This window comes from Octopus sinensis, linkage group LG12 (genome assembly GCF_006345805.1).
Source record: "Octopus sinensis linkage group LG12, ASM634580v1, whole genome shotgun sequence".
NCBI lineage: Eukaryota > Metazoa > Mollusca > Cephalopoda > Octopoda > Octopodidae > Octopus > Octopus sinensis.
In genome coordinates, this window is record NC_043008.1 from 51579666 (window position 1) to 51605819 (window position 26154).

Sequence of the window (26154 nt, forward strand, 5' to 3'; positions counted from 1 at the left end):
GCTGAGTACTGAGCCTTGGTGGACCCCTACCTCTACCCGGAATTCTTCACTGTACTCGTTTCCAACCCTCACCCTACTAGCAGCGTCCTTATACATGGCCCGCACAGCTCTCACTAACCATTCAACTATCTCTAGCTTCCTCATTGCCCACCAGATAAGGGATCGGGGGACCCTGTTGAAGGCTTTCTCCATGTCAACAAAAGCCAGGTACAGGGGCTTATCTTTGGCTAGGTATTTCTCCTGCAGCTGCCTTACCAGGAATATAGCATCAGTAGTACTTTTCCCTAGCACAAACCCAAACTGCATCTCATCTAAACTAACTCTCTATAGATATATATATTGGGTTGATAAATCCTTTTGGATAGAATTAGTCAAGGACTTTGTGATATTTTAAAAATAAGAATTGATTCACATTCTCTCAGAAGTTTATAGAAAAATTCTTATGACATCAACAACATAGAGTTTTCATTGGTAAGAATAACATTTCTAAAATCAATAGAAAAATTTAAGGAATTGCCTTGGTCCAATGGTAGAACATCAGTCATGTCTATGGGGGATGTGGGTTTGAGTCCTATGGACAGCCTTTCACGTATTTTTTATCCAAAAGAGATTTCCAACCTAATATTTATATGCTATTATTTATAACCTTGTGTGTGTGCTTCAAGATCTGCTTTTCTAAAATGCATTATTTCAAATTCTCTTGAAAGTTTATAACATTTTTGACATCAAATCTAAATAAATTATAAATGAAAAGAAGTGTAATGAATGTATGGTAGAAGAGCAGAGAAAATAAATAGTTTTCAATTGTATTCTAATAGTTTCATTTTAAATCTCCTTCCTTATAAAACAATTATTCTTTCAAATTTAGTAATTTGAAATTTTGTTGTCATTAATGACAATTTTTCTTCTGTTATTTGCTAGGGACACACTGGAACCTTGAAGTTATACATAGTGAGATGAACAACAAGTACACACAATCATTTAAAATAGTACCTTATGGCAAAGACGATATAAAATTTGAGAAAGATTCTAAAACATCAAATAAATCATTCATTCTTCCAATGGAAATGAATACAAGGTCAAGAATAGAAATAGAGACTACAGGAAAATTTTGGTTAGAGACAGTTGTGAGTAAACCCTTTATTTTTTCTCATTTAGAAAGAAGTATAACCGGTTCACTTGAATTTCAATGTATTACTTGTTTTCAGGTTTTCTGGATTTGATTAAATGAAATACATTATATACATGTATGCTCATACATAATTCAACAAACGCACAGATGTGTATTGATAATTTCTCATTAGAAAGTTGATGGTTTGGATGAATGATTCAACATCACTCTTCTGTGTTCACTTCATGCCAGGTTTAAATTGGCTATTTATCCTTTTTGTTGTTTAGCAAAATGAATTATAGCAAAGCACTTTTTCAATTCTGTATTCTCAATCACCTTAAAAACTGTTTTTATTCATAGTCAAAAGAAATATCTTTTCTACTCTAGGTACAAGGCCTGAAATTTGTGGGGAGGGGGCCTGTTGGTTATATCGACCCCAGTGCAAAACTGGTACTTATTTAATCAATCCCAAAAGGATGAAAGGCAAAGTCAACCTCGGCAGAATTTGAACTCAGAACATAGCAGCAGACAAAATACCGCTAAGCATTTCGCCCGGCGTGCTAACATTTCTGCCAGCTCACCGCCTTAGTCAAAAGAAATATCATTAGTTATATAAGTTTTGCTATTAATAAGAGAAATTATTAAACTGAAAAATGTTTATTTATAACTCTAAACATTTTTAATATGCACAGATATATAATGTTCAAATCATGAATTGTCAAATGTTTCTTTATAAATTACAACATAATTAGCAGCTACAGATAGAATGTAAATGAATGAAATTATTTTGGCAACAAAAAGACAAAAATACAAGAGAAAGTTGAAATGTAGAGTTTTATAGACCTACCAAGAAGTTCTAGAATATTCCATTAAGCCTTCAGGTGTGAAAATTCAACTTTCCTTTTTTACCAAATTGATGTTGGATGTTGGTACTTGGTTGAATATTACTAAATATCATTCACTTGTGCCAATAATCTTTTGTCAATATTACCAAATATAGTAAGATTGTGAACTGGCAGAATCATTAGCACACTGGACGAAATGCTTACTAGCATTTCATCTGTCTTTATGTTCTGAGTTCATTCAAATTCCACCAAGGTTGACTTTGCCTTTCATCCTTTTGAGGTGATAAAATAAGTACCGTTGAATGCGGGAGTTGATGCAATATATATGTACATATATGTGTGTGTGTGTGTGTATCAAAAAGTTCACAGACTAGTTACATTTAATAAAAAAAAATCTAATTTAACTAGGTTTTAACATCGAAATAGTCTCCTTGCTCAGCAATATACCAGTCCCAGCCTTTCTACTATGTTTGGAATCCGGCCTGGAAGTCATTTTCCATAAGCGAGTTGAGGATCTTCTGTGATTCACTTTGGATCTTGATAACGGTGTTAGACCAGTGATTTTTTAACTGAATTTTCATCCTGGAGAAGAGATAGAAGTGCACAGGTGTTAAATCTGGTTAATAGTATGGGTGCAGAAGCGATACCATGTCGTTTTCAATAAGAAACTCACTGTGAGGAGAGTTTAGTGACAAGGTGCAATGTTGTGAAGAATCCAATTCTTTGTAGATGTCAGGATTGCCTGCATGGACCCATATGACAGACCAACAGCATAACCAATGTCGATGGTTGTCCTCCGACGATCCTCATGCAGAAGCTGATGAATTTCTTCCACATTTCCGGTGGTGACACTCGAAGCAGATCTTCCATTTTGCTCATTATCTTGGGATGTTCTTCCACTTTTGAAGCGCCTATCCCACTTGAAACATTGTGTACGACCTTGTCGCCTTAAGCTTGCCTAAGCATGCTCAATGTCTCTGTAGCAGACGTCCCAAGTGTAATGCAAATTTTCACATTGGCTCTTTATTCCAGCTTCCTGTCCATATCAAAAATCGCAGACTATAACATACACATGATTACAAAACACAAATTTCACAACTTGAAAAGTAAACACAGCGATGTCACTCAGCACACTGCCTCATGAAGGTCACTGCTAGCTCTCACTTCACATGCAACCATGTTTACACCACCTCATATATAAATACATGCGTGTATATTAATCTTCTCTCTTTGCTCCCTTGTGCCACATTAACCGAGCTCACCTCCTCTAATTTAATTACCCTCTCAACCTGCTATTGTTTACTTGATTTCGATTCTAATTTTAATATTATATATTATGCAATTATTCAAATTTATGAAATGTATGTTTAGCTTGGTGAATACAATGTAATGCACTCTCACATCTACAGTTGATTAATTTGAATTTTGATGTAAGAATTTGTTAAATTTCTTTCACACACACAATTCACACTGTTTGCTTCTTCTTTATGGTTTGGCTCTACTAATTATTTCCCAGGTACTTTTATATTCCTTATTATTATCTTTTAAGGACCAATTAGTTTACTTAAACTAGTGTTATTTTTCTTTTTGCAGTCTCTAAATGAGTTATCTTGGTTGATAATTCTTCTTTTTATATGTTTCACAAGCACGAAAGTAATAACATACATGATCTTCTGAGATTACCTTTCACCTGTATACTGTTTCTTTAATTTTGCAGTTAAAATCAAGAAGACTTAATCTATTTATTGCACAATCAGAATTTTTTTTATCTATAACTCTATTTTATATATCTTGTTTCCTTTCCTGATTATTTCCTTTGTTCTTTCTGCCTTCTTTATCTGCTAATTTACATTCCATTTCTTGATTTTCAATTTCAGTATCGCTTTCCAATATATTATTATTTGAGTTATTACTCAATGTCGTCGCTTCTTCTTCTTCTTCTTTCTTCTTCTTCTTCTTCTTCTTCTTCTTCTGCTACTGCTGCTGCTTCACTGTTTCCATGCCTTAGGTGAGTATTTTCATTTTGGATATTTGCTTTTACTCTGCTGCTCTTTTCAGTATTTTTCTTCCCTGTTCATTTGTTACAATAAATAATAATAATTTCCACTAAAAATTGTAGAAAATGTCTCATGTATTTCAAACCTATTGGTGGATGAGGAAATATTTTCAAAAAATGAAGATTTTTATAAACTAGCACTTAGTAGGGCAGGATATAAAGAAAAATTGAAATCAAACAAAAAAAAAAAAAACATAGATCCAGACAATGAGGTTGATAAAGAAAATAACTTAAACCCTGAGGGTAATAATAAGGTCTATATTTACAACAGTAATAGAGATAAAGATAGAAAAATAATTTGATATATAGTAAAGCAGAAAATACCATAGACACTAATATAACAGAACAGAACAAAATAAAAGAGACAGTGTAGATAGCCAATGTAGACTTAAAAGGGAATATAATAGGAAAGAGACCCAACTGTAGATATATTATATCTGCCAGTCTCCACCACTACTTCTGTTTTTATGATTTAGAATAGAGTGATATTTTCAAGTTGAATATACTAAGATGACAAGACCAGGCTCCCTTCGTGCTGACATCATCTGTAGATTAATATAATTCCTTTAAGCTGTTTTAATTTTCTTAAACCATGAGTAAAGAATCTGAATGGCTCAGCTCCTGTAAACATGGGCTTGTTTGATTATTTATAAAGCTTTCAATATTTGTAAAAACACTCCAGATGAAAAAGAGATAGAATTACTGCATAGATGGATAAATTAGATATTCCTTATCTATGTAATTACTGGATCAAGAACAAATTGTCACCTACCTAAACCCATGTAATTCCAGGACACATAATTTTGTTGTTTTTTCTTTTAATTTTGCTTTAGGTCAAGCTGAAGAATATGGAAACTTCCAACACATATTCTTGTATTTATGTTCTTAAACAAAGTATTCCTTACCATGAGTGTTCATTGATAAATAGTAAGTTGATAAAACATATTTCTTATATCACTTTATTAGAAATTAGGAAATAGTTCTGCTTTGCTGGCTTTTATCAGATGTTATTAAGAAGGAGAGTGATCAAGGTGAATTCTAAATGACTCATGCTGCTGCATTGATATTACTATTAAGAGTTAAATCTTCCTATCACCCACACCAATTTCCAAAGCCATACTACATTCATGGTAATATTTCCTTGGTAGTATGTGGCAAGCTGGCAGAATTGGGCAAAATGCTTAGCAGCATTTTGTCTGTCATTATGTTCAGAGTTCAAATTCTACCAAGGTTGACTTTGCCTTTCATCCTTTTGGAGTCAATAAAATAAGTACCTGTTGAGAACTGTAGGTCAATGTAATTGACTTATTTCCTCTTCTGAACTTGCTCTTGAAACCAATATTCCCTTGATAGTGTGATAAAAATATTGCTTCCCAACTACATGATTCCAGGTCAATCCCACAGTATGGTTCCTTGGGCAAGTGTCTTCTACTATAACTCAGGCAGACCAAAGCCTTGTGAGTGGATTTGGTTGACACAAACTGAAAGAAGCCCATTTTGTAAAAATATATATATGTGTGCTAACACGGAAAACGGATGTTAAACAATGATGATTATGATCATGATATATATATAAATATATCTAGTCCAATCCATGCTAACATGGAAAATGGACACTAAATGATGATAATCATGATGTTGATCATATGTGTGTGTGTGTATGTGTGTGCACACGTGTGCACATCTGCTTCTTTTTGTTCCCCACCACTATTTGACAACTGATGTCAGGGTGTTTACATTCCCGTGACTTAGCGGTTTGGCAAAAGAAACTTATCAAATCAGTACTAGGCTTTTAAAAAGTGAAGTACTGAAGATGATTCGTGCAACTAAAATTCTACAAGGTGTTGCCCCAGCATGGCCAAAGTCTAATGTCTGATACAAGTAAAAAATAGAAGATATAAATAGTATGAAAGATTGACATATTTTACATCAGATTTGAAATGAAGGAACCAATTGTATGATGGTGGTGCTCATTTATGATCATTTCTCAGACAAGGAGACACAAGCACCCCTGCCACACTCACACACACTCATATGACATCCTTCTTTCATTTTCTGTTTACTAAATCTACTCTCAAGTCTTTGTTGGTCAGAGATTATAGTAGAAGACATGTGCTTAAGGTGCCTTCCTCAAATCTGAACTTGGAATGCTTAAGTTCAAAAGTCAAAACTTCTGATGAATAATAATATTATATTAGGTAATATTGACCAACGCTATTCTGGTTACATCCCTGTGGCCAGAGTAGTGAGTTGGCAAATTGCCCCCAGAGCTGAAAGAAGCATGGCTAATGACAGCCATAATGTACAACATGAATGAAGAGGCCAAGTTACTGGAGGCCACAAGGACCCAAAGTATAAACTACTGGGGATATGGGATTGAGTTAACCATCCAAGCAACAGTGGAAGACTTAAACTGAATTGTTGGAGAGATAGTGCAGCCCGATGACTTTAGATTGAGAGTGGTGGTGGAGGGCAGGCCACCTATATGTTTTACATGTGAGGAAAAAGACCACATGAAGGCAAGGTGTCCCCAAAGAGAACAACAAATAGAGCAGACGGAGAGGCAGGAGAGCACAGACCAGGTGGTACAGGTCGAGATAAAGGAGAAAGCAACGGAGGAGGAATTCACAGTGGTAAAAAAAAAGTAAGAGAAATGCGAGAGTGAGCTCATCGCCATAGCAGCAGAAAAAGAAGTAGTGGGAAAGGAGGAGACCAAAAGGAAGGAAGACGAAATGGTGGTGGAAAGAGAAAGCAAAAAGAAATTTGAAAATGTGTTCGAGGAGGAACTGAATAAAGAAGAGACATTGGTGAAGACACCGGTTGTTCCCAGGGAGGGAGAAGATTTTGAAACGCAACTGCAGAGACCGAGGAGAGTGGATGGAGAAAAGAAGGTCCTAGGACTGGAATGGGAAAAGAGAAAACAAACAAGAAAAGGAAGATTTCGATTAAATTTTGTGACATTCGTGAAAAGCAAAGAAACTGAAAAGAAAGTTTTAAAATTTAAACATGTCATAAAAGTGAAATTACCCACAGATGTGTATACCAAGAATGTGAAGCCCATCATGGTTGACAAAGACACAACAGACTAAAAGACATGTGTTGAAGCAGGATTGACCCGCCAGGAGTGTTGGTGGTGTTCGACGAATTGCCACCAGTAGTGGAGCTAAAAGATTTAAAACCTTTCATGAGGCATTAAAAAGGAAAAAAAGTAAATTGTTTTGTTGCAAAAAAGGAAAAAAGTAAAATTGTTTCATTTAAAAAAAAAAAGAGGAAAAAACGATGATTAAGAAAAAACAATAAGAAAATAGAACGATTGTAAATAGTTTATATAAACGTTCAAATAGTACTGCATGGGAATGGGGCTCATGCAGCCATTTCATTTTTCATTTTCATATAACATCTCATTTTCATTTGTTTAATGTTTTTGTTTTTGTCCCCACAGTGGTGTTGTGTCTATCTTTGTAGTGTCCCCTCTGTGTTGTGGCCGTAGTGCCAAAATAAAGAAAGAGAGAGCATTTTGGTAGTCTTGCAAAGTATGTCATGTGAACACATTGATTAAACCTCCGCTAATTTATCTATACCAACCTGTGGTAGGATATAAAAGTGGCAAAGAGATATTTTAAGCTTGCGTAGAAAGTTTAATTTTTTTTATGAAACCAAGGAAAAAAGTCATTAACATGGAAAATTTGTTGGCTAATGTGGTGCAGCTGCAACAGCAACAACAGCAGTTACAACAACAACTATAACAACAGCATCAATACCTGACAGCATAGAAACTTCAATTGGAGAATTTATTTATAACCCAGAAGAAAGTATTTTTCTTCATATTGTCAAAGATACAAAGAAATCTTCAAAGAAGAATGTAAGAATTATAATGACGAGAAGGTGCGACTACTTTAAAAAAAGTTATCGCCTGCTGAACACAAAAAATATTGTAACTATATTCTGCCAAACAAATCAGGTAAGATTTGTTTCTATGAAACAGCTAATTTGTTAATGAGAATTATCTGTGAAAGAAGTTCCCTGTTCAATATTCATTAGCAATATTTAAATTTAGTTAAAAAATATGATGAAGATTTCGTCACCAATGTTGGGATCATTAAAAGAGTGTGAAAAATTCAAATTAAATGAATTAATGCCAGATTTGTTCAAATGTCTAATTTTTGTTCAAGGGTTAACAGCAAGAAAAGATGCTGATATACGTTTCCGTATATTAACAAAATTAGAACAGGACCAAAAATTAACTCTACAAGCAGTGGCTGAAGAATGCCAGAGGATTATCAATTTAAGGCATGGCGTAGATAAAATTGAAGAAAAAGATTGCTCTCAGATACATGTGTGTCATCCTGAAACAGATAAAAAAAGAAAAACGAACATCCAGGCCAAATCCATGCTATGGTTGCAGAGGTTTACGTTTTAAAAGTAATTGTCCTTTTAAAAATTGTAAATGTTTTGATTGTTGAAAAATCGGACATAAAAAGCTCCCACTGTATAGTGAAACAAGCAAAAATTCTAGAAAGAATGGACTGTTAAATGAAATTCTAAGAGAGGCTCAGAAAAGAAAATTTGTGTCCATAAAAATGAATAATATGAATATCAAGTTACAATTGGATACAATTGGATACGGGTTATGATATCACGATAATCAATACAGATACATGGAGTAAAATAGGGAACACATTGATTAAACCTCCACTACATAATTTATCTATACCAACCTGTGGCAGGATATAAAATATCTCAACAGAAATATGGTAACAAAATGGTTAACAAAAAGGGAAGAAAATCAGTCATCTTCTCTTGAATAATAATTCAGATTTCAAAATGTCAAGTAATTCACGATTTTTTCACAGCACATTTCTTTTTTTTTTTATGTTTCACAAGTACTATACCATCTTTTTATTGCTTTTTTCATTTTCTTCTTTCATCTCTAGATACTGTGTGGAAAATAGAACTAACCTTTCAATCGAAACTAATTGGAAATATAGAAGAAATGAAAATATTTTTTAGAATGACTGGTAGTGAAACAAACACTTTACAAGCTCTAACATTAAAAAAATTAGCTTATCTCCCCACATTTTCTGCTTTTATCAATATTGGAAATATAAGCATGGATGAAGTTGAAATATCCTTTGAAAATAATAACAAAGCTATTGACATATCTAAAGTAAGAATTTTTACTTTTTTAAATTTCGTATTTCCTTTTTTATTTTAATTATTTATTTACTTATTTATTGTAATCATTGCTATTATTAATGCTGTTGTTAAAGTCTTGATCAGCATTCACTGATAAAACCTAAGGGTCAAAGATATTCTAGGCATGGCCATCAAGTTGTTTTATGAGCTGCATAAACCTACAATCTTTATTCAGTCAGCCTTAAAGGAAATTTGGTACCTATTTCCAGCAAGTTGACTAATCCCATACAACCTTCCTTCATTCACTGGGGCTATTTTATATGTATCAATGTGTGTATGTTTCTGTGTGTGTGCATATAGATTAACAGATAGATAGACACACAGACAGACAGATAGATAGATAGATAGATAGATAGATAGATAGATAGATAGATAGATAGATAGATGGATGGATGGATGGATGGATGGATGGATAGATAGATAGATAGATAGATAGATAGATAGATAGATAGATAGATAGATAGATAGATAGATAGATAGATAGATAGATAGACAGCTAGATAGATAGATAGATAGATAGATAGATACACACACATATATAGGTTTCAAATGGAAAGAGGTTGCTCTTTCAACAGGGATGCATTTCATCCAAGCATACACTGGTTTAGCCCTATATCAATTAATTTCCCTGTAACTTGTTAATTTGTGTTAGTATTGGTGTTTATTGATGGTTCTTCTTCGACATCAGTACTTAACACTTATGAAGTTCCAGTTGCCATTATAGATGCTTTCATCTATCCAATACAGGAGAACAGAATTTTAAAAATATAATATAAAGAAAATGGAGAGTGTAAACACAGAAAAAATTAGTTTATTTACAAAATAGTCAATTTCATATCATCTATGCACGTTTCAATTCCTAACTTCATTTCATCATCATCATCATCATCGATTAACGTCCGTTTTCCATGCTGGCATGGGTTAGACGGTTTCTCTGAGGTCTGGAGAACCAACGACTGCACCAGGCTCCAATCTAGTCAAGCAGAGTTTCTGCAGCTGTCCTTCCTAACGCCAACCACTCTGAGACTGTAGTAGGTCCTTTTTATGTGCCACCAGCACAGGAGCTAGTCAGGAGGACCTGGCAACAATCATGTTTGGATGGTGCTTTTTACATGCCACCGGCACAGGAGCCAGTCAGTGGGTACTAGCATCGGCCATGTTCTGTTGGTGCTTTTTACGTGCTGTTGGCATGGGAGCCAGTCAGGCGGACCTGGCATTGACCACGTTCAGATGGTGCTTTTTATGTGCCACTAGCACAGGAGCCAGTCAGGGGGCACCGGCCCCAGCTATGATATTGGTTTTACTTGACTTAAGAGGTCTTCTCAAGCATATCATTTCACTCGATGCATCAGGAGTATTCTTAACAGGGATGGATGTGTGTGGTTGTGATCTCACTTTAGTTGCTGGGTTTTCTCAATCACAGCATATCTACAAAGGTCCCGGTCTTCTGTCATTGCTTCTGTGAGGCCCAATGTTCAAAGGTCATTCTTCACCACCTCGTGCCATGTCATCATGGGTCTACCTCTTCCACAGGTTCCTTCTACAGTTAGGGAGTGGCACCTCCTCACACAGCTGTCTTCATTCATACGTAACATATCAGCATAGTCACCTCTCTTGCATACCACATTTGATGCTTCTTATGCCCAACTTTTCTCTCAGGGTGCTTATACTTTGTCATGTATGCACACTGACACTACACATTCAGCAGATCATACTAGCTTCATTTCTTTCAAGCCTACGCATATCCTCAGTATTCATGGCCCATGTTTTACTGCCATGTAGCATGGCAGTTCGCACACATGCATCATACAGTCTACCTTTCACCCTGATTGAGAGGCCCTTAGTTGCTTGCAGAGGTAGGAGCTCCTTGAACTTTGCCCAAGCTATTCTTATTCTAGTCGCTACACTCTCAGAGTAACCACTCCCACTACAGACTTGGTCGCCTAGGTAACAGAAACTATTAACTACTTCTAGTTTCTTCCCCTGTCACCACACACAAAATCTATTTTCCCAGTTAACCTTCCTTTGATATTACTGCATCTCATATGCATCCATAGCTAACATCTGGTACATCATATGGGGTTTCTACCCATGCCTTTTCTACAGATCATGCAGGGCCATCTTCCTGAAGCGGGTTGTGATTTTACAGCCTTCCTACTTACTAAGACTTTGGTTTTGGCTAGGTTAATCCTAAGGCCCTTTGATTCTAGACCTTGCTTCCACACCCTAAATTTCGTTTCCAGTTCTGTCAGTGACTCAGCTATTAGAGCAAGGTCATCAGCATTGGGGAGCTCCCAGGGGCAGCCTGTCTTGAATTCCTCTGTTATTGCCTAGCGGACTATAATGAATAAGAGGACTGATCCTTGGTGAACCCCTACTTCTACCCAGAATTCTTCACTATACTCGTTGCCAACCCTCACCTTACTGACAGCTTGTACAGCCCTTACTAGCCACTCACCTATCCCCAGTTTCTGCATTGACCACCAGATAAGGGATCGGGAGACCCTGTCAAAGGATTTCTCCAAGTCAACAAAAGCCAAGTACAAAGTGAGCTATGACCCTCTCTGTAACTTTCATCACCTGATCCAGTAATTTGATACCCCTGTAGTTATTTCTATCTGAAGCATCACCTTTTCCCTTGTAGCAGTTGACTATGGTGCTGCTACACGAGTCATTGGGTATGACTCCTTCATGAACTACCTAATTTATGATGCAGGTGACAAGACCATAACCCACACTGCCTGATATCTAGATTTTACAATTAAATAGCATTATAAATATAAAGGGTAGAAATCAATATATTTAACTTCTACTTATTTAATTGAGATAATTTCAATTTTTATTGTAATTTCTTATTTAATTAGATGTATTAATCTTATCTGTTGATAGTTTGGGTTAATATACATATATATATTTAGATACATTTTTATGTATTATAATGGGGGAACGATTTACTCTGTATCATATGGAGTTAGATTATTTTCAAATTGTGAATTACTCACACATGCACACAAACACACTAAAAGACATTTTTTTCTGAGTTTATATTTCAAGCAAAAATTGACTGTCAGAATAGGTGAAAAATATTGATCATAATACACTCATAGAGGCAACAACTACCCTACTATCAGTGTAGACATTTGTGTTAATTTAAAAATGTAATAAAACTTATCAGCTAACAATTTTCTTCTATAATTTTTCAGATTGTCATGACAAGAATACTTACTGGAGAAGAATATGGTTGTGTTAACGTACACAAGACAAATTCTAATGAATATTCTTGTAAATTCCTAAACAGTAAGATTTCATTGAACACCTAAACCAAACTCATGTAGTCTCTCTAATGGGTACAGCTATTACAAGGGAGTTAATTATTACAAGCAGAGTTAGAAATTTGAAATTAAAATTAAGGAAACTAAAAGAAAAGATGCATAGAATTCACATATTTATTATTTTGTTTATTTAATACAAATTTCTTAAAATTTTGAGTCATTGGTAATCATGGATAGCACTATTACATTTCTTTGATAAATAATCAGTATGGTATGATGTCACATAAAGAACTTACTCAAGAGAATCTTGGGATAGTTTCTGTATAATCAATGAAAACACTTAGCAAATATAATAGAGGTCTCTAGCAAGTCTCTTAATGAATTAAAGCTCCAAGTAAGGAGTTGATAATCTGTCAAATATTAGGGGTGAATTTTAAGTGAATATGAACCTATGGATTCCATCTGTACTGTAAAACAAAAATAGAAGCAATGAATGTTTTACAAATCCACAGGTATTATCATCATTTAATGTTTGTCTTCCATGCTGGCGTGGGTTGAACAGCTTGACAGGAGCTGGCTGGGTAAAAGGCTACACTAGGCTATTGTGACTGTGTGGCATAGGCATGGGTTTTATGGTTGGATGCCCTTCCTAACACCAACTACCCCATAGAGTAGATTGAGTGCTTTTTATGTGACTCTAGCACAGGCAAGGTTAGTTTTGGCATGGCTTTTACAGCTGGATGCTCTTCTAAATGCCAACCACTTTACAGTGTGGACTGGATGCTTTTTACATGGCACCAGCACTGGCAGGGTCACCAAGTAACTTGCAAGACAAAGATCCTTTAAGAGTGGAGGCGCATTGGAGGAGGGGATCTTGAGCCAGATGATGAAAGGTTATAGTGTGACAGGGAGGCAGAAACAGGTGTCTTGCTATAGAGGAGGTACATAGTTACCTAGCCAAGAGAGAGAGAGAGAGTGTGAGAGACTGCAAGAGTGCAAGAAGATGATGCATAGGTCTTAGTGTATACACACACACACACACACACACACATGTATCATCATCAACAGCAGCAGCAGCATCATAATCATCTTCATCATTTATCATCCACTGGCATGGGTTGGATGGTTTAACAGGATCTGATGGGACCAAGGACTCCAGTATCTTTTTTGGCATGGTTTCTATGGCTGGATATCTTTCTTAATGCCAACCACTTCACAATGCATAGTGATTGTTCTTTTTATGGTACCTGTGCTGGTGGCAAACTTTGTGAAATTTGAAAGCAGGTGAAATTTCTCTAAGTTCATGTTAGACAGGATCAGATGCACTGGGGTATCAGCAGGATATGCAAGCAACTTGAAACAAAGCTCTAGAATACTGAGTCAGATTGTTAGAAGTAGCTATAAAGTTTTGCCATCTAAGCTAAGTAACATACAAAGAACTGAACCTACGCTAGTGTCATAAGAGCTAAGATTAGATGAGGGGGTCAAAGATATTTCAAGAACAGCTCTTTAAGCATTTAAGTACAACAATGTTCAGCTTAGGGCTGAAGCAAAAGACATCTGTCCAAAGTGCCACATGGTGAGATTGAACCTAATGTCATGATTCCAAACCAAACTTGTTAATGACACAGCCATGTCTGCATCTATTAATTAGATCAATTAATATGTCATTATATTAATTGTATATCCATTTTGCATTAATGCCTATTTTACAACAGAAATTACTGTTGTCACACATTCTTGAATGACAGTTCACTGTTAACACTTTTCTTACAATATTTTCATTAAAATTCACTACTTTGCTTTCAACTTATTTTGAAAATGAATTAATTAATGAATAATTTTATTGGAAGGTTTTAATTTAGATCACTTTAAAGCTGGAATTTTGAGTCACAGAATGAGGGGTGATATTAAGTTGGTATCAAAATAGTTCAGCAGGTAGTTGAAGTACACTGCTTTAGTTTTGTGAGTGAAGTGTACATATTAAGAGATTCAACAGACTGAAGCGATCAACAATCCCAACAAGTTCAGGTGGTTTGCTGCAATCTGAGCCATTGAACACTTTACAGGTCTAAAAATATTTGTGTGTGTGAGTGTGTGTGAGTGTGTGAGTGTGTGTATGTGCATGTGTGAGTGCCTGTGTGCATGAGTGTGTGTGCGAGAGGAGAGGGAGAGTTAACAATTGCCTGGTAAGGAGGTAATCGATCTGGCTTATGTGCCCACCATACTGATAAGTGATTATGAAGAGGAAATGTGGGGAAGAGAAGAAAAACACTTTGGGAGAGAAGTGGGGAATGTAGATTGGTTTGCTGGAGTAGGGTGTGTGAAAGTTTTATTGCGGGACACAATGCTTCTAGAACTCAGGTTCGCTGACATGGGCAGGTCTTCTTTAGAACCTCATATCGCCAGACATCTGTGTCCAGTGTCATTTCCTCTGTGAATCCCAGCATCCTGAGATCAATCCTCACCACTTCATCTTATGTTTTACTGGGTCTCCCTTTTCCACAGGTGCCATCCACTTTCAGTGACTGGCACTTCTTTGTAAGGCTGTCTTCATTCATACATATCACATGTCCAGACCAATGTAGTCTCTTGCATACTGTACTTGATTCCTCTTATGCCCAACTTTTCTCTCAATGTATTTGCAATTTGTCATTCATGCACATCTGGTGGAACATACTTCTTTTGTTTCTCTCTAGTCTATGCATGTCCTCTACAATCAGAGCCCATGGAATGTAACTGTTCATACTCAAGCATCATACAATCTACCTTTCACTTTCAGAGAGAGTCCTTTGTGTCCAACAGAGGTAGTAGCTCTCTGAACTTTCTCCATCCCATTCATATTCTAGAAACAATACTTTCAGAGCATCCGTTCCCATTGTTGATTTGGTCACCTAAGTAACAGAAATTATCTACTACCTTGAGAGAGCCTCCTGAACATTTGAGAGAGACTGAATTTGGTGTGCTCTTAGTGCTTATTGTTCCTGCACATCTGCCACACACAAAGTTGACCTTAGCAGTTAATCTACCCCTGATTCCACTGCATCTCTTATGTGTCCATAGTCTACTTCCTACTCCTTTCCTACAGATTACGCTGGGCCTTTTACCTGGTGGAATTAGAGGCTTATTTGCTTTCTTGCTAACAATACCTTTGATCTTAGCTAGCTTGATTTTAAGGCCCTTTGTTCCAGGTTTTGCTCCCATACCTGGAATTTCTTCTCCATTTCTACTATGGATTCTGCAATAAGGGCGAGGTCATCAGCATAAAGTAGTTCCCATGGGGATCCAGTTATGGCCTGGAGGACTTTGATGAATAGGATTGGGCTGAGAACTGAACTTTGGCGAGCCTCTACTTGTACACTAAAGTCATCACTGTATTCATGGCCAACTCACACCTTATTGACAACATCACTGTACATGGCTTGTTGATATATATATATATATATATATTATTTTACACACACATAAATATGAACATGCATTTTATGTGGGACTAGCACCTGTAAAGGATAACAGCAAATTTACTTAACTTGATGTTTCACATCAAGTACAGCAAATCGCCACAATTCCTATTCCCTTGTCATTTCTTCAATGAGGTTCAGGATCTGAAGACCCTTTCTCACCACTTTTTCCCACGTCTTCATAGGTCTACTCCTCCTCCAGGTTCCCTCTACTATGAGCTCAGCACTTCTTAATGCAGCTGGCCTCATCCATATGCATCATGTGACTAACCAGCACAGTCTTCTCTTTTGCATACATCTGGTGCATTTTATACCCAGCTTTCTTCTTATACATTTCAGTTGTACTGAAGGATAAAGCTGGTTTGAGTTCCAATGTATGTGTGCGTGTAGATAAAGGAAGAAACAGAAAACCAGGAGGATTAGATGTGATGATTTATTCAAACCTTTGAAGAGCATTGACACGACAAAGCTGTTAAGATACATCTTGAAATATAGTATCAGCAAATATATACAATGAGTCTCATGCAGTTGGTACATGAAGTATATATCTATATATGTGTATGTGATGTAGAAAAAGAAAACAAATATGTGACATGACTTCTGCCAGAAGACAAGAACAGATGTACATGTCAAAGAATACTTGTGGGAATAAACTAGCTGTTGACCCCTTGTGAGAAACCAATTGGTAAAATTGGCCATGATGGATAAATAATACTGTACTTTCATTAATACCATATATATATATATATATATATATATATGCTGTTTTGCAAACAACTTGCACATGCAAGTGCTACCAGTCAAAAGTTCTGCATACTGGAAGCCAGCAAGTGTGTGGGGTCATCAAAAGAGAATGTGTGCTGTTTCAGGGCTTACTTCTCAATGGCACCATTGCATCCTCACTGATATGAGGCACTCCGCTTACTAGATCAACTGATTATCAAATAAACCTCAATATTCTTCTTGCCAACGCTCATCATCTCTTTTTAACCAAATCCAGTGGAGTTCAATGATAATATTCTCAGTTCAATGATAATGTTTTTATGTATTTCAGAGATATTTTTGTCAATTTGTAATTAAAATTTATTCTTCACTTTCTAGAGAAAGAAGAACTGCAATCAAATGAATCATATCTCCTCATAAAAATAGGTAATTATCTATTTCTTTCGTTAAACGATGATGATGATGATGATGATGATGATGATGATGATGATGATGATGATGAGATTGACAGTTTGATAACAGCCCCAAAAATGTGTGAATGAGATTAACCCCTTTTGTTACTATATTTTTATTCAATTATTCTTCATCTATTTTAATTAATTTTGAAAGTAAAGAAGAATTTAGAGTAATAAATTTATCATTAAGCTAGTATTTGGGAATTTAAAAACTGCAGCTAGAATGTCTGAATGAAAGACAAGGGAGTTAAGCGAGGTTTTCAAATTTAATACATTAACTTTCCCACCCCAAAATATTTAATTAACTCTTAAAATCATATGGAAAATTTTCCAAGTCAAAAGCACAGTTTTCTAATGATTCTGAGATAAAACAAAGCTAAATGATAGAAGAAGGGATTAGGGTTTTCCCTCCTTACATCAGACAGTTCCCTACTGCCCTCCAAATGAATCTAAACAAAGTTTGTACATTTCCTTATGGTACTGGGTCATCGTACAGGTAGTTAAGAGATAAAATTACACTGACTATGAAAAGAAAACTCATAAGTATGAAAAATCATTACGTGCAGGTGTGCTTGTTTGGTAAAAAGCTTGCTTCCCAACTACATGGTTCTGAGTTCAGTCCTACTTCATTGCACCATGAGCAAGTATCTTCTACTATAGCTTCAGGCTGACTAAAACCTTGTGAGTGGATTTGGTAAACAGAAACTAAAAAGCTTGTTATATATACATATATATGTATCACTGTGTGTCTTTGTGTCTGTTTCTCTCCTCTCTCACAGCTTGACAACTGGTGTTGATGCGTTTACGTCCCAGTAACTTAGCAGTTTGGGAAAAGAGATTGATAGAATAAGTACCAAAATTTTAAAGAAAATACTGCAGTCAATTCATTCAACAAAAATTATTCAAGCCAGTGCCCCAGTATGGCCACAGTCTAATGACTGAAACAAGTAAAAGAAAAAAAAGACAATAATTAACAATAATCCTTGTCAAAAACTTCAACATTCAAACTATTTTAAAACAATGTAATTGTGCAGGAGGGAGTGTGTGCAGTCTGGTAAGAACAAATATTACTGTATTTTACTGGGGAGTTTTTTTAACAATCTTTATCTTGGAAGTGTCTTGATTCTGACACCAATTCTCACTTAAGCTAATAAATTTTCTTTTAATTACATTAGTAACTTTGAATGGAGAATTATTTGTTTTCAATTATTACATTAAGTATATTAGCAGAGACTTAAGCATACATAAAATATTGTTTGATTGAATATCTTATTCATTTTTTCTTTAGTTGTTGGTCCCCTTGTAGTCCTTATATTATGCTTGATCATGATTTTCATTGTCAGGTAAAATCATATAATATTATTCTTTACTCTCAATTTATTTCCTACTTATTTTTGCATGTGCATGCACATATGTGTACATACATACACACACAGCACGCACACACACACACACACACATACACATATGGATATATATTTTTTTCTTTATCTTTTAGTTTCACCTCAAAGCTGCGGCCATGCTGTGGTACCAACGTTTTGCTACACTGTTATCATTGAGAGCTTCCTCTAGTATGTAGTATTTGTTGAATAAGGGAGTTTCATGTTACTAATCTCATTAGCAGCTCTTGCTGCAAGGTAGGTTCATCTGGGACTCTCAATAGAAAGAGGTCCAGTTTTGATTTGAAAACACCTACATCCTCTTTGTGTAGGTCCCTCAGGCTCCTTGGGAGAATATTAAAAATCTGTGGGCCTCTGAAACCCAGGCTGTTGCAGTAACTGGTCCTGAAGTGCGATGGCATTGCGGCGATCTTTGGTACTGTGCAGTGTTGACCCATTCTGGCACTGGTGTAGCTTTGAATGCCAAAATTTGGCACACTTCCTTCCAGGATCTTCCAGATATATATTACTGCATACCTCTCCTGTCTTCACTCTAGGGAGTAGAGTCTTAGCTGTTTCAGCCTTTCCCTGTAGCTGAGCTCTTGCAATAAGACAATCTTCTTTGTCAAAAGCTTTCGCAAAATCAAGGTGTATTACATCCATGTTTGAGTTGTTGAGTAACTGCCTCAACAGCCAGTCACAATGTTGTAAGAGCTGGGTCAGGCAGCTCCTACCTGGTTGAAAGCCATGCTGAGTATCACTCAGCAAACTATCTTCTTCAAGGAATGTGATTAGTTTCCCCTCTGACTATCCGTTCCATGACTTTGTTGATGTGTGAAGTCAGATAGATAGGCCTATAGTTTTTGGCATCTGCTCTGCTTCCCCTATATATATATATATATATATATATATATATATAATATATATATATACTATATATATATATATACATATATACGTATATACATACATATATATATGTACGTCTTCTTGAAAATTTTAGTTGCTTCTATGCTTAATTTAGGCAACATGTTCTTTGTCTATCTCCTTAACTCCTTGAGATTTTAGGTATAATTGTACTAATGTGTCCATCTGTTCTAATTTAATTTTATGTCTTTGTGCAGCTGAATATTGCTCAACATTTTAAATTGATGTAATGATTGCTTTGTTCAATTAAATGGAATTGCATGAAATGGTGAACTGCATTACCTCTGGATATCCTTGTTGCTTATTTTGATTTATATGGATATATATATATATATATATAATATATATATATATATATATATATATATAGAGAGAGAGAGAGAGAGAGAGAATAGATAGATAGATAGATAGATAGATAGATGGATGGATAGATGGATGGATGATGGTTGGATGGATGGATGGATGGTTGGATGGATGGATATATATTTATATATATATATATATATATATAATATATATATATATATATATGTATATAAAAGATATATATATATATATATATATATATAAAAGATATATATATATATATATATATATATATATATATATATAAAAGATATATATATATATAATCCTTAAATCTTTAAAAATGTTTCAACCCAAAAGCTGCGGTCATGCCTGTGTTCTGGAGGTGTAGTGAATACACTTTGGAACTGTTCGTCCAGTATTTCACTTATCCTCATGGGATTTCCTGTGAGGGAACGATCTTTTTGGAAGAGAGGTCCTATCCTCTGGCATACTGCAACTGTCTCTTTGGCAAACTTAAAGAAGGCTTTAGGGTTTGACTTGATATTTTCTATAACCCAAGCCTCTTTATCTGCTCTCTCCTTTTCATGAGACTGATGCAGACTTTTCTCAATTTCCATTTGCATTCTCTCGAGGTGAGACTTCTCGCCACTTTTGGTGTGCTTGCTCAGGCAGTCTGCAATCCTTCTCCGTCATCTCATAAGAATCTTCCTTTCCCTAGGGATCCTGTTTTTGTGTTTGCTGGCCCTGCACACTGGGACATATTTGTCACATATGGCTTGTATTATGGACATGAAACGTTTGTGTTTCACGTCAATGTTTGGTGTGGAAAGGCATTTAGGCCAATCCTGTTTGAGGATCTCTTTCTCAATCAACTTCCAATTAGCTTTATGAAAGTTTAGTTTGGAGAGATTGTGGATGCTTCATATAGGCTGTGTGTCTGTGGGGGCTTTTGGTCCATACATAGACAGCTCTATTATGTTGTGATCCGAGACCAATGTTGGCATCACTTTAACATTATGGATAATGTCCATATTGTTTGTGAATCAGAGATCCAGTATATTATTTTCCCTGGTTGGTTGCAACACAATTTACTCCATGAAAGAGACATTTGTGAGGTTGAGCAGGGACTCCACCTGTGCTTGCTGATGGTGTGTCATCCCTAGGAGCATCTGCTCCCCAGGCCATTCCACATTGGGGAAGTTAAAGTCACCCAGGAAGAATACACTGTTGTGTTGTTCCAGTTTGGTGAGAACTTCTATTTTTGTTAGTCAGTCTTCAAACATGCCTGTGTGATTTGGGGCATCCGGTGGGCGATATGTAGTACATATGATGATATTCAGTTGTCTTATGTGTACAATTTGAGTGTCACACACTGAGTTTGAATATGACAATAGGACCTTGGGCATGAGGTCATCTCGGATGTACACTGCAACTCCACCATGACTCCTCTCTTTTCTATCTGAGTGTATGACAACATATAGCGGTATGTTTATTTCTGCATATATATATAATTATATAAAAAATACATAATGGGACTAGAACACAAGACATCCACACAGTTTGGTGATACAAAAAGGGTACACTAAATCTTGTACGACTTTATTCTTTCCTTCTGTCTATCAGCCCTTTCACGCATACTTCGTTCATTCCACACTTCGTTCTTTCGTTCCCCCTCTCTCACATTTTCTTGACTTCTGTTCATGCTCACTTTCCTTCCTCTTTCACTTCACTGTGTCCCTGTCATTCTTCTCCTCTCCCTTTCACTGTTCCCTCTCTCTTACTCCTCCTCCTCCTCGACTCTCTCGTCACTGATACGTGATCAGAGGGAAGCCATCTTTCGAACTGCTATCTTCACCAAGACAAGACCGCTTATCCTGTCTCTCTCATAATAAGCTGTCTCCTCAAACGTTCAGAATAATTTTTCCAATGTCTTGGCTTAACAGCCCTCATCATTTGTTTTTACTGAGTTATTCTCTTTGTTCTGTCTTTTACTGTTTTTACTGTCGTCTTGTTTTGTTCTTACTCTCCTGCTCATGTTACCACTTTTACCCCTCTGCAAAAAATCCCAAATTTTATTTAATTTGCTTTGCGGGAAGGACTGTTTCAACAAAGTTGCATCTTGTCCTTGCCTTCGAACACAGAGTAGGCAAAACAGGGACAACTGAAGAAGGGGAATATTCCTTGTGTTGTATGTCTTGTACTCTATTATTTTGTTTTTTGAAAAATAGTTTGTTTCCATGTTTTTATTTTTATGTTTTCGTTTCTCATTGTGTACAATGTTTTTTTTTGATGTTTTGTACCCATATATGCATGTATATATACATATAGATGTAGGTATGTAGGTATGGATATATATATATATATATATATATGGATATATATATATATATATGGATATATATATATATGGATATATATATATATATGGATATATATATATATATGGATATATATATATGTATATATATATATATTATATAAATGGCGGTGCCCCAGCATGGCCACAGCTCATTAGCTGAAACTAGAAAAATCAAAAATCAAAAAAATCACATATATATGTATATATATATGTATATATATATATGTATATCTATATATATATATATATATATGTATATCTATATATATATATATATATGTATATATATATATGTATATCTATATATATATATATATGTATATCTATATATATATATATATATATATATATCTATATATATATATGTATATCTATATAATAATAAATATTAGGGAATAAATCCAAATTTACAGGGAAAAAATCAGATTTAGGATTAAATCCAATTTTATAGTAAAATATTATATAATATTAATTCGAGACAAAACCACTATTTTGCAAATCAAACAAGGAAAGACTTAATCAATACATAAAAAAATTTAATATAAAGTAAATAAATAAATAAAGTAAATATTTACTTTATATTAAAATTTTTTATGTATTGATTAAGTCTTTCCTTGTTTGATTTGCAAAATAGTGGTTTTGTCTCGAATTAATATTATGTATATCTATATATATATATATATGTATATCTATATATATATATATATGTATATCTATATCTATATCTATATCTATATAACGGGAAGCTTTATGAAAATAAACAAAAGACGAAGGCAGGTGGAAAACAAACGAACAATTGTATTAGTATGGCGCTCAGGAAATATAAATAAAACAAGTCTTTAACGTTTCGAGCCTACGCTCTTCAACAGAAAGATACACAGAGAGAGAAAAACACAGAAAGAAGAAGAGAAAAAAAATGCGTGCAGTAGCTAACGAATCAACATGGCTCTGCAAGACAAATGTCGTGTTTTCAAAAGTTCTAAATCAAAATCTTCCACCAAACCTTAGTCACAATTTATAGTACATACATACATATCCTTTTACTGAGTGTCAAGCTAATACATTCCCTGAGTATGTCTTCTTATCTGTTATTGTTAATTTTTAATATTAATCATTTATTTGAATTGACTATCTATATCTATCTATATACCTATCTACCTATCTATATATCTATCAATCTATCTATTTATATAAATGTGTGTCTGTGTGCCTCTCTGTGTGTGTGTGTGTGTGTGGATATATATATATATGTATGTATGTATGTATGTATGTATTGTCTATTGCAGAAAGAAAGTGTTCAGAAACAGTGTAAACAGAGGTAACACATCAAAACTTCAAGATGTAAATGAAAATCATTATTACTCCATGCAAAATACTACTCCAGTTTGTATCAGCAAACGCAATCAAGAATTACCATCTTCACAGCTTAAATCTCAAGATCTTGTTGAAGATGGATATTGCTGTATGAAAAATCCCAGTTCAGTTTACATCAATAAACCCACACAACAACCATTCTATTCAGATCTAGAAATCCATATATATGAAGAACTTGCATAAAAAGAACTCCTCACCTTGTTGATAATCCTCGTATTGAACAACTCAACACATAACCTGACAAATATATATTAAGATAAAATTTTAATGCTTGGTAGTTTGGCATGATTTTTTTAAATTTCAGAAACTGTATCTTACTTTTTTAGACAGTGACATCATCACCCAGAAAATTTGAAAAATATACCCCATAATGAATAATTTCAAAATAATATATGGAATAATTTCTCATTATTTTTAACTTACAAAAAATCTTAGTATAAAACCATTTTAAAAAATAAATTGTATTTTTTAAAATCAATCTATTATTATTATCATTATTAGCATCATTATTTTTATTGCTACTGGGGTGTATGGCTTTGTGGTTAGGGTGTTGCATTCACAACTTAGTGATCATAGTTTCAATCCCTCTACTAGATGGTGCATATTGTTTTTAAGCAACATATTTCATCTCGCATTGCTCAGTGATAACTTTGACACTTGACACATAGTACTCTATGCACATTAAAAAGACAGGCAAAGGCAATCCCAGTATGATATGGCCTTGCTCTTTATCTTTCCAGGCTCAATGGAATTAAATCATTTGAACACTAAGGTTGATGAAATCATACAAGCCTCACCTCCTAAAATTACAGGCCTTGAGCCAGAATTTGAAACCATTAGTATATGCACACATGCACACACACACACACACACACACATACACACATACACACACACACACTCAATGTAAATTCCTTGTGATTAATAAAGAAATCATTATCAAGACAGAATCTAATTGTTGTTGATATTATTATTATTATCATCATCATCATCATTTCTTTTCATCACAGGTTGTGTTTGAACTCCTGGAGTTCTGCATGCATAGCAGGCTTGCAACCTGCAGTCTACTGTACCATGCTATCCATTCTTTTCAGTTATCTAATACTTTCCTGATTATTCTAGCCATCTATTTTTTCACCTTCCATCTTGATTATTCATGGGACAAAGGAGCATGCAACACCAACTATATAGCACATGTAGTGCCTCTTGACGACCACCACTAGGCCCAGTCTGTTATTCTCTAGCACCTGATCTATTTGGATTGGGTAATCCCAGAGAATTTTGCAAGTCCCCGACACTGCCACTCTCTGCAGTTTGTACTCATATCACGTCTTGCCTCTCACTAGCCCCCACTTTTTGCACAGTTTCCAATGTAGCTCTTTCACTACCTGATCATGTCCCCACAACTTGTAGTGGTTTTGGGCAAGTCTATGGCATACGTTTGTGATATGGGTAATGGTTTCATCCAGTCTATTACAGATGCAACACAACAGAGACACTTGCTCATTCCAGTTCATGGCCAAAGCTTGGTCTTGTGCTGCCAGTACAGTACTCTCAGTCTCTTTTTTTAGTGTTCTTTTCTTCAGGCAATCCTACCTATTTTTTCCAGCAACTTCTGTTGTGACTACATGGAATTAATTGTGTAGTCCCTTGTTGCACAATTCTTCTTTGTGTGCTTTTGTACTTCTTATTTTGGTTTTCCTTTTTTGTCTATTTTTTCTCTTTGTCTTGGGGTTTGAAAATGTACCTGATATTACACAGATGTTGCTGTATCTACCACTGGAATTCCTTAGTGTAGATTGAGTATAAAACAGTGAAGCAACACAATATAAAGCATTATTAATTCAGTAATAATTTCAATATACTGTTGAAATAGGTTTGATATTTGAATTACAACATGCAATTAATGCAATTGAAACATAGGTCAGACAATTATTATGAATAAACCAACTGTAAATAAACAAAGTTTGAATGTTCAGATTCTTCATTCTTCACTACTGAACATTATTTACATTATGTATATTTGTCCTCATCTTGTTTGTTGTTAACACGTTTTGGCTGATATACCCTCCAGCCTTCATCAGGTGTCTTGGAGAAATTTCGAACCTGGGTTATCATTCCTAAGGTATTTTTCAATGCTATTATTATTATTTTTATTATTATTATTCAGGTCACTGCCTGGAATCGAACTCAGAATCTTGGGGTTAGTCGCCATAATCTTAACCACTATGACAGCTGCACTTTCGAGGAAATACTTAAATTTTTTCCCTACATTACATTATGGTATCATAAATATAAAATGATTTCTGTTTGTATAAATGTTATATATATTTTTTTCCATCAATATATGTAATTTCTATAACTATATTTCATAGTGGTTAAGAGCACAGGCTACTAACCCCAATATTCCGAGTTTGATTCCAGGCAGTGACCTGAATAATGACAACAACAACAACAACAACATCAAAAAATACCTGAGGAATGAGAACCCAGGTTCGAAATTTCCCCAAGACACCTGATGAAGGCTTGGAGGGTATATCAGCTGATACGTGTTAACAACAAACAAGATAAGGACAAATATCCATCAAATGTAAATAATGTACATAATTCCTCATCTCTTAAATATAGAACTGTATTCACTACTGAAGATATACTGTTTTGCTTCAACTGCACTTTCTAGAAAATGC

General features: G+C 35.0%; 1 protein-coding gene across 1 annotated transcript in view; it reads left to right on the top strand.

Moving 5' to 3' along the window:
• Positions 1 to 24365, top strand: part of LOC115217915 — a 68939-nt gene extending 44574 nt beyond the window's left edge. The window contains exons 5-11 of the mRNA XM_029787634.2: positions 922 to 1127; positions 4846 to 4939; positions 8947 to 9179; positions 12412 to 12505; positions 17043 to 17090; positions 18408 to 18462; positions 23380 to 24365. Coding sequence (XP_029643494.1) covers positions 922 to 1127; positions 4846 to 4939; positions 8947 to 9179; positions 12412 to 12505; positions 17043 to 17090; positions 18408 to 18462; positions 23380 to 23650 — 1001 coding nt within the window. The 3' untranslated portion in view covers positions 23651 to 24365. The remainder of the gene's footprint in view (positions 1 to 921; positions 1128 to 4845; positions 4940 to 8946; positions 9180 to 12411; positions 12506 to 17042; positions 17091 to 18407; positions 18463 to 23379) is intronic.
• Positions 24366 to 26154: the final 1789 nt, after the last annotated feature.